This window comes from Babylonia areolata, chromosome 33 (genome assembly GCF_041734735.1).
Source record: "Babylonia areolata isolate BAREFJ2019XMU chromosome 33, ASM4173473v1, whole genome shotgun sequence".
In the NCBI taxonomy this organism is placed as follows: Eukaryota; Metazoa; Mollusca; class Gastropoda; order Neogastropoda; family Buccinidae; genus Babylonia; species Babylonia areolata.
The window spans coordinates 2,941,338-2,951,337 of record NC_134908.1 but is presented as its reverse complement, the minus strand read 5'-3'; the positions used below and the strand labels follow the sequence as shown (position 1 = coordinate 2,951,337).

Sequence of the window (10,000 nt, the reverse complement as noted above, 5' to 3'; positions counted from 1 at the left end):
TAACAACAATAACAACAAGAAAAACAACAACATCATCATCAATACCTTGCATCTCTCCTTACCCCACTTTCAGATAATTATTGAGAGTCATCTGTGCCTTCTGGGCAGAATGGTATGATAAACATAATAATCATAAGAAAAATCACATTCATAATCACTATTTTTATAACAAGAAGAAGAAGAAGAAAAACAACAACATCATCATCAATACCTTGCATTGCTCCTTCCCCACTTTCAGATAATTATTGAGAGTCATCCGTGCCTTCTGGGCAGAGTTGTATGAATAGAACTTGACAAAGGCATAATATGACGCCACTAGATCGCCTTGCTTGGCGGACGCTTTGAATGTCTGTTGCCTGTTGGGGAATACCTGTATTTCATAGAGCAGGCCGAAGGGAGAAAAGGCTTTGTACAGCGCATTCTGAAACAGATAATAATAATAATAATAATAATAATAATAATAGTAACAATAATAATAGAATCACAGAAATGTTTGGCATATATATAGGCTAAAAGCCTTTTGCCCTCATAATCAGTGTCCATTTATGTGCTTTTGGATCACTTGTGAACAGACCCTTGTTTAAATCTGGCATAGTGTATACTACATTTATCTACAGCTCAATAAAGATTCAACTCTGTGGAAAATACATGGTCCTTAAACTTTTTGTCAATGTGATTTTTGAAGGCGTTTACCGATGGTGCATTGATGGTGTCATAGGAAAGGTTATTCCACAGATTAAGGATACGGTTAGTAAAAAAAAAAAAAAACTTGCGGAACTGGTTAGTTATGAAATTAGTTTTGTTTATTTTGAAGTTGTGCCCTCGAGTTTTATCGTAGTTAGCCATAGTAAACGAGGAAGAGGTGGTGCAAGGATCATAAATATTGTGCATGATCTTGTATACTTCAATGAGATCACCTCTTAATCTTCTAAACTCTAGGCTAGGCATATTAAAAAGATGATAATGTTGATAATAATAACAATAATGATAACATTAAATGATAATCATATCATCATCCATAAAAGATTCATGCTCATACATAGTCTTGATTCAGCATCAACTGTTGGAATAGTTCATTTTACAACATTGTTGTGATTTGCCGTGTGTGTGTGTGTGTGTGTGTGTGTGTGTGTGTGTGTGTGACAGGCTCAGAGAGAGAGAGACTCGGAGAGAGAGAGAGAGAGAGAGAGAGAGAGCATACCGTAATATCTGCCTCGTTCATCTCATTCGTTTTGATGTTTGTGAGAAACAAATTTTTACAGTTCGCCACAGGCCTCTTAAAGTCGATAATCTCGACAGTCGGAGCCATAATTCATCAAACACTTGTTCAGTTACCAGATTATTTTCAACTTTACCGCTGGGAATACGCGGAAACATCACTCCAACTAAATATTCAGCATCTTTCAGAGTCTCCTCCCTTGTTTTGTTGACAAAATGGCCGAACCTGTGTCTATGTCCGAACTTTTCGTGCGAGAATTTGAGAAAAATGACGGCACCGTTCTCAGATTTAATCAATCAGAGATTGGGGATGTAGGATGTGTCGTCTGGGATGCGGCTCTCGTCTTAAGTAAGTATCTAGAAACGGAAGATTTCTCTGGAGGCAACGATTTGAAATCGAAACTTGTTGTGGAACTTGGAGCCGGGACAGGTGCTGTGGGTTTGGTGGCCGCCAGTTTGGGGTGAGAGTATATATATATATATATATATATATATGTGTGTGTGTGTGTGTGTGTGTGTGTGTGTGTGTCCGACTGTCTGTTTGTCAGTTCGTCTGTCTGTCTGTCCATCCGCCTCTCTGTCTCTCTTTCTCTGTGTCATTATCTTTATACAACAATGTTATGTCTCTTATCACTCGCAGAAGCACACACACACTCTCACAAAATCACACACACACACACACACACACACACACACACACACACACACACTCCACATGACAAAACACAGACACACAGTTGTAACGATTAGGTAATAATGTTGGAATTATGCATGCGCCTATGCAGAACTTCCCAGAACTATAGCCATCCTGCAGAGGCCACCAGTAGTGTGTACACAAAGTGGTGGGCTAGGGCTTGTTACTTACTGCTCCTTATAGTCTACAGAATCTTCACAATGATGAAGGCGGTAGTCAAGGGAAAGAAGAAGAAGGAGAAGAACACAGGAAACTAACTACAGCTGTCAAGCTTTGTTACTGTTGAAAAAAACAAACAAACAAAAAAACGGTTTATTTTGACTTGACCCCTTAATATCCACTAAAGTTAACAATGGTGATGTACTGTCTAGATGACTGAAGTCGCATTTGGCAGAAAAATAGTTAAACAGATGTTGTGTAGCAAAAAAAAAAAAAAAAAAAAAAAAGTAGTAGCATTAAATATCACTATCATCAGTCTGCAATCTATGACGCCTTCTTCAGGTCTTGAATCTAAAACCAAAACTACTGCATTCTTTTCTTTCTTTTTTTTTTTGGTTTTGTTTTTCAAACTTGATTCCATTCAGTTCACATGTACAAAGTAGTGCGCAATCACATTTATTTGCCTTAGTTTGTTTATATTTTTTTTATATTATAATTTTTTTTTTTAATTTATGTAAGCTTATCTATTATTTATTCACCTTTTTTTTCTTCTTTTTTTCTTTTTCTTTTTTTTTTTTTTTCTCAAGGCCTGACTAAGCGCGTTGGGTTACGCTGCTGGTCAGGCATCAGCTTGACAGATGTGGTGTAGCGTATATGGATTTGTCCGAACGCAGTGACGCCTCCTTGAGCTACTGAAACTGAAACTGAAACTGCCTTAGTTTGTGTTTGTGTTTGTTTGTTTGTTTTGTTGTTGTTGTTTTTTTAACTTAAGTAAAAAAAAGAAAGTATTGCATATAAGGGGGAAATAGGGTGGAGTGGAAGTATATAAATGTATAGAGAAAAAAAAAATTAAAATTAAGCAAGACAAGGAAGCAACAACGACAGCAACAAAGCGATTTCAAATGATTGAAGCATTTCAGTTCATGTATGAGTAGGCCTTAATTACACTGTACTAAAAGGTTGACGTACTGACTGCAGTTATAACGCTTCATTTTCTGTGGGAGATACAATGTGAGGTTTCGAGCCTTCTTTTTGACGGGCGCAATAGCCGAGTGGTTAAAGCGTTGGACTGTCAATCTGAGGGTCCCGGGTTCGAATCACGGTGACGGCGCCTGGTGGGTAAAGGGTGGAGATTTTTACGATCTCCCAGGTCAACATATGTGCAGACCTGCCAGTGCCTGAACCCCCTTCGTGTGTATACGCAAGCATAAGATCAAATACGCACGTTAATCCATGTCAGCGTTCGGTGGATTATGGAAACAAGAACATACCCAGCATGCACACCCCCGAAAGCGGAGTATGGCTGCCTACATGGCGGGGTAAAAACGGTCATACACGTAAAAAGCCCACTCACGTACATACGAGTGAACGTGGGAGTTGAAGCCCACGAACGCAGAAGAAGAAGAAGAGCCTTCTTTTTCATTGTGATCCTTCTTCTGATCTGACTGATGTGATTGATCGTGTTGTGGAGTGATGGCCTAGAGGTAATGCGTCCGCCTAGGAAGCGAGAGAATCTGAGCATGCTGTTTCGAATCATGGCTCAGCCAACGATATTTTCTAGACCTTGAGTGGTGGTCAGGACGCTGGTCATTCGGATAAGACGAAAAACTGAGGTCCCATGTGCAGCATGCACTTAGCGCACGTAAAAGAACCCACGGCAACAAAAGGGTTGTTCCTGGCAAAATTCTGTAGAAAAAAATCCACTTTGATAGGAAAAAGAAATAAAACTGCACGCAGGAGAAAAAAAAAAAAAAAAAGTGGGTGGCGCTGTAGTTTTGCGACGCGCTCTCCCTGGGGGAGAGAGCAGCCTGAATTTCACACACAGAGAAATCTGTTGTGATAAAAAGAAATACAAATTACACAAATACACAAAATACAAATTCTGTTCCAGCGCTAATGTGACGGTGACAGACCTGCCGCAGTTCGTTCCCCTTATGGAATTGAACATCCGGGACAACGCCGCCAGCTTGGCGGGAACGGCGCAAGCTGTGGCCTTGACCTGGGGAACTGAACTTGACGGCACGGTTCCTGCTGCTCCAGACCTGGTGCTTCTGGCAGACTGCATCTACTATGAGGAGGTGGGGGTGGGGGGGGAGTGGGAATGTGTGTGTGTGTGTGGTGGAGGGGTGTTGGTGTGTTGCATGTGTGTGTGTGTGTGTTGGAGTGTGTGTGTGTGTTGGCATGTGTGTATTTTTGTTTGTGTGTGTGTGTGTGTGAGAGAGAGAGAGAGAGAGAGAGAGAAAGAGAGAGAGAGAGTGAATGTCTACCGAGGCAAGCATGTGTTTTGTTCTGTATTGTCCATGCGTTCTGTGTGGCTTGTTCAGGATTAAAGAGGCTGTGCCAGTCTTGAATAAAAGCTAATTTGTGTTTGCACATTTCTTCTGTCTTTGCTGCTGTCTGCACATGTCAGATGATGGTCGGTATAAGGACAGGCCCGGCGCTTCCTTTTTTGAGGACGTGTCTGGGTTCGTTCCAATGGACACTCTGGGAGGGACCCTCACTCAGTCTGGCTCCGCGACTAAGCCATTGTTGTCGTTAGTAGGGGGCTTAGCAGGTGGTGTCCTAAGTACGTTAAATGAGAACAGGCACCACGGGAACACAACCAAAGTGACTCAGCAGCAGTGCAGGGTCTCCTCTGGTGTGTGGCCTCCTAGCGACCTAACATCGATGGTTCCCTGCGGACTGCCGACGCTGGAACTGTGACAGACGCACCCTGGTTGTGGCCTGTGTATGGGGGAATCTAAATGAGCGGCGTGGGAGTAATGCCACCACTGAAACAGGGCAGAAAAAAAAAAAGAAGAAGATTCAGTTTCAGTTTCACTTTCTCAAGGAGGCGTCACTGCGTTCGGACAAATTCATACACGCTACACCACATCTGTTGAGCAGATGCCTGACCAGCAGCATAACCCAACGCGCTTAGTCAGGCCTTGAGTGCATGCTTACATATTTGTGTACCTATGAAAGTGGATTTCATTTTACGTAATTTCGCCAGAGGACAACACTCTCGTTGCCATGGGTTCTTTTTCAGTGCGCCAAGTGCGTGCTGCACACGGGACCTCGGTTTATCGTCTCATCCGAAAGACTAGACGCTCAGTTTGATTTTCCAGTCAAACTTAGGAGAAAGGGCGAGAGCGGGATTCGAACCCACACCCTCACGGAGAAGAAGAAGAAGAAAGAAAATGAAAATGGCGTGTTCTGCTTTCAGTCCCTGGAGCCCTTGGTGAAGACGGTTCACTCTCTGTGTGGGGAGAACACTCTGGCTCTCTGCTGCTACGAGAAGCGGGACACCGGGAACAAACCGGAAATAGAGCGCCGGTTTTTACAGGTAGCTGTGTGTCTTGAAGGGTATTGTGTTGTGTTGTATTGTATTGTATTTATTGTATTGTATGGTATTGTATTGTATCATATTGCATTGTATTGTATTGCATTGTATTGAGTTGTATTGTGTTGTATGGTATCTTATTGCATTATATTGTATTGTATTGTATTGTGATGCATTGTATTGTATCGCATTGTATTGTATTGTATTGTATTGCATTGTATTATATTGCATTGTATTGTATTGTATCACATTCCATTGTATTGTATCATATCATATTGCATTGTATTGTATTATATTGCATTGTATAGTATTGTATTGCATTGTATTGTATCATATTGCATTGTATTGTATTGTATCATATTGCATTGTATTGTATTGCATTGCATTCTATTGCATTGTATCGTATAGTATTGTATTGTGTTGTATTGCTCTTCTTTGTCACAACAGATTTCTCTGTGTGAAATTCAGGCTGCTCTCTCTCCCCTACAGAATACTGAGAGCGCCATCCATGTATTGGTGTTTCTTTCCTATCCTGTCCTGTAGTTTCTTTTTTTTTACTTGTTTTTCCTATCAGAGTGGATATTTCTACAGACTTTTGCCAGGGACCACCCTTTTGTTGTCATGGGTTCTTTTACGTGCGCTAAGTGCATGCTGCACATATTATTTATTTATTTATTTACTTATTTATGTACGCTTATCTATTATTTATTCACCTTTTTTTTCTTTTTCTTTTTTTTTTCTCAAGGCCTGACTAAGCGCGTTGGGTTACGCTGCTGGTCAGGCATCTGCTTGGCAGATGTGGTGTAGCGTATATGGATTTGTCCAAACGCAGTGACGCCTCCTTGAGCTACTGAAACTGAAACTGAAACTGCACATGGGATCCTCGGTTTATCGTCTCATCTGAATGACTAGCGTCCAGACCACCACTCAAGGGGTCTAGTGGAGGGGGAGAAAATACTGGCAACTGTGCCGGGATTCAAACCAGCGCGCTCAGATTCTCTCGCTTCCTAGCGGACACGTTAACTCTAGGCTATCTCTGCAGGTAATCAAATAGATTTTTTTTTTTTAAATCATGGGGTATTTTGAATAATCTTTAAAAGGCAAAAATGGTTCTGCTAAACCCCACAATGTGCAGTGAAGGTTAAACTGTAATTCATTGTATTGTGTCCATCTTTTGTCATAACTAAATTTCTGTGTTTGAAATTCGGTCTGCCGTCCCCAGGAACAAAGTTTTGTTTTGATTGTTTGAGATTTGATCTTTTTCTTTAGTCTTGTTCCGTTTAAACATGTTGTATTCAATTGTAATACATTGCACATCATGTGGAGTGATGGCCTAGAGGCAAAGCGTCCACCTAGAAAGCGAGATAATCTGAGCGCACTGGTTCAAATAAATCACGGCAGTTGCCAGAATTTTCCCCCCTTCCACACAAGACCTTGAGTGGTGGTCGGGACGCTAGTCATTCGGATGAGACGATAAACCGAGGTCCTGTGTGCAGCATGTACTTAGCGCAAGTAAAAGAACCCATGGCAACAAAAGGGTTGTCTGTGGCAAAATTCTGTAGAAAAATCCACTTCAATAGGAAAACAAAAAAAATATTTAAAAAAACTGTGGGCAGGGAAAATATATAAAAATGGGTGCCTCTCTCCGTGTAGCGACACGCTTTCCCTGGGGAGAGCAGCCCGAATTTAACACAGAGAAATCTGTTGTGACAAAACAGAGAAATACAATAATGCAATAATAATGATTGTCATAACAAATTTCTCAGTGTAAGATTTGGTCTGCTGTCCCCAGGACACAAAAGTTTGTTGTGATTGTTTGAAATGTGATCTTCTTTTTTTTTACTTTTAGTTTTTGTTCAAAATGCATTTTTTCATGCACCTTATAATGTGCTGCAGCTTATGTAATGTTAAGAATCTTTTTTTTCTTTCTTTCTTTTTAAATGTAGGGAGTGTGCCTAATAATATAAAGTGCATTGTAGTCTGTAAAATATGGTATTTAAAAAATATATATATTCCTTGGTCTATTTTCAGTTCATGGAGTTGTTTGACAAACTTATGTTTTGTTAAAAATCTTCTTTTTTTTCTAATGCAGGGAATGTGCCTTTAGTTATAATACAAAGTGCGTTGTAGTCTGTAAAATATGGTATTAAAAAAATATATATATTCCTTGGTCTATTTTCAGTTGACGGAGGAGTTGTTTGACAAGCTTATATTTTGTTAAAAATCTTCTTTCTTTTCTAATGCAGGGAATGTGCTTTTAGTTATAATATAAAGTGCATTGTAGTCTGTAAAATATGGTATTCAAAAAATATATATTCCTTGGTCTATTTTCAGTTGACGGAGGAGTTGTTTGACAAGCTTATGTTTTGTTAAAAATCTTCTCTTTTTTTCTAATGCAGGGAATGTGCCTTTAGTTATAATACAAAGTGCGTTGTAGTCTGTAAAATATGGTATTCAAAAAATAGATATTCCTTGGTCTATTTTCAGTTAACGGAGGAGTTGTTTGACAAGCTTATGTTTTGTTAAAAATCTTCTCTTTTTTTCTAATGCAGGGAATGTGCCTTTAGTTATAATACAAAGTGCATTGTAGTCTGTAAAATATGGTATTCAAAAAATATATATTCCTTGGTCTATTTTCAGTTGACGGAGGAGTTGTTTGACAAGCTTATGTTTTGTTAAAAATCTTTTTTCTGGGAATGTGCCTTTAGTTATAATACAAAGTGCATTTTAGTCTGTAAAATATGGTATTTAAAAAATATATATTCCTTGGTCTATTTTCAGTTGACGGAGGAGTTGTTTGACAAGCTTATGTTTTGTTAAAAATCTTCTCTTTTTTTCTAATGCAGGGAATGTGCCTTTAGTTATAATACAAAGTGCATTGTAGTCTGTAAAATATGGTATTCAAAAAATATATATTCCTTGGTCTATTTTCAGTTGACGGAGGAGTTGTTTGACAAGCTTATGTTTTGTTAAAAATCTTCTTTCTTTTTATTCTAATGCAGGGAATGTGCCTTTAGTTATAATACAAAGTGCATTGTAGTCTGTAAAATATGGTATTCAAAAAATATATATATTCCTTGGTCTATTTTCAGTTGACGGAGGAGTTGTTTGACAAGCTTGTGTTATGTTAAAAATCTTCTTTCTTTCTGATGCAGGGAATATGCCTCATAATACAAAGTGCATTGTAATATGGTATTTAATTTCGTTGTTTTTTTCTGCTTTGCATTTGTCTATTTTCAGTTGATGGGGGAGCTTTTTGACAAGCTTATGTTTTGTTAAAAATCTTCTTTTTTTTCTGATGCAGGGAATATGCCTCATAATACAAAGTGCATTGTAATATGGTATTTAATTTCGTTGTTTTTTTTCTGTTTTGCATTTGTCTATTTTCAGTTGATGGGGGAGGTGTTTGACAAGCTTGTGTTATGTTAAAAATCTTCTTTTTTTTTTTCTGATGCAGGGAATATGCCTCATAATACAAAGTGCATTGTAATATGGTATTTAATTTCGTTGTTTTTTTCTGCTTTGCATTTGTCTATTTTCAGTTGATGGGGGAGGTGTTTGACAAGCTTGTGTTTTGTTAAAAATCTTCTGTTTTTCTGATGCAGGGAATATGCCTCATAATACAAAGTGCATTGTAATATGGTATTTAATTTCGTTGTTTTTTTTCTGTTTTGCATTTGTCTGTTTTCAGTTGATGGGGGAGGTGTTTGACAAGCTTGTGTTATGTTAAAAATCTTCTTTTTTTTTTCTGATGCAGGGAATATGCCTCATAATACAAAGTGCATTGTAATATGGTATTTAATTTCGTTGTTTTTTTTCTGTTTTGCATTTGTCTATTTTCAGTTGATGGGGGAGGTGTTTGACAAGGACTATGTACCAACAGAGAGACAGGATCCGCATTTTTCCAGTGATGACATTCACATCATTCGGTTCACTCTGAAGAAGACGGAGATTTCCTGAAGGCGAATTTGTGTTTTGCGTGTGTTGTCTTGGTTGTGTGTGCGAGTGTGTGTGTGTGTGTGTGTGTGTGTTGTTGTTGTTGTTGTTCTCAGTGTGTGTGTGTTTTTTGTCAATAGTTCAGAATAAATATGTATGTTTGCAAGTATACAATGTGTGTGTAAGAGAGAGGGAGAGAGAGAGAGTGTGTGTGATGTGTGTGAGTGTGTGTGTGTGTGCACATGTATGTGCTGCATGTGAAAGTAGGCTTTTGTCATCTTTTGAGAAGGGCATTATCATTCATTTTCTGCACCTGTTTTTTTTTTTTTTTTGTTGTTTTTTTCTTTTTTTCTTTTTCTCAAAGTCTTCTTCTTCTTCTCATTGTAATATGAATCATGCAAGATAAACATGCAAATAAAATAATAAAAAAATTAATTAAAAAAATCATCAACACTCATTTGAGACACAGTTCTCTTCCTTTTTTTTCTTTCTTCTTTTTTTTCCAGTTCTGTTTCTATGGAGAAATGTGGAATTAAAAATATGGACAAAGGAAAAAAACTGAAAGAAAGAAGAGAACCCTCCCACACGCCCCCTCACCCCATTCCACCCCACCCCCCACCCCCACCCCTCCCTCCCCCATCCCACACCCCACCACCCACCTCCACTCCCCC

The 10,000-nt window shown here is 38.8% G+C and overlaps 2 protein-coding genes across 2 annotated transcripts in view; one reads left to right on the top strand and one right to left on the bottom strand.

The window, feature by feature from the left end:
* LOC143276837 (RAD52 motif-containing protein 1-like) overlaps nt 1-1,339 on the bottom strand; it is a 19,600-nt gene extending 18,261 nt beyond the window's left edge. The window contains exons 1-2 of the mRNA XM_076581492.1: nt 1,202-1,339; nt 212-421 (exon numbers count right to left, since the gene is read on the bottom strand). Coding sequence (XP_076437607.1) covers nt 212-421; nt 1,202-1,309 — 318 coding nt within the window. The 5' untranslated portion in view covers nt 1,310-1,339. The remainder of the gene's footprint in view (nt 1-211; nt 422-1,201) is intronic.
* Nucleotides 1,340-1,434: 95 nt separating this feature from the next.
* LOC143277140 (protein N-lysine methyltransferase METTL21D-like) lies at nt 1,435-9,431 on the top strand. The gene is made up of 4 exons (XM_076581881.1): nt 1,435-1,679; nt 3,963-4,149; nt 5,277-5,396; nt 9,237-9,431. Exons 1-4 carry the CDS (start codon nt 1,435-1,437, stop codon nt 9,351-9,353), a joined length of 669 nt encoding a protein of 222 aa, XP_076437996.1. The 3' UTR covers nt 9,354-9,431.
* The last annotated feature ends 569 nt before the right edge of the window (nt 9,432-10,000 follow it).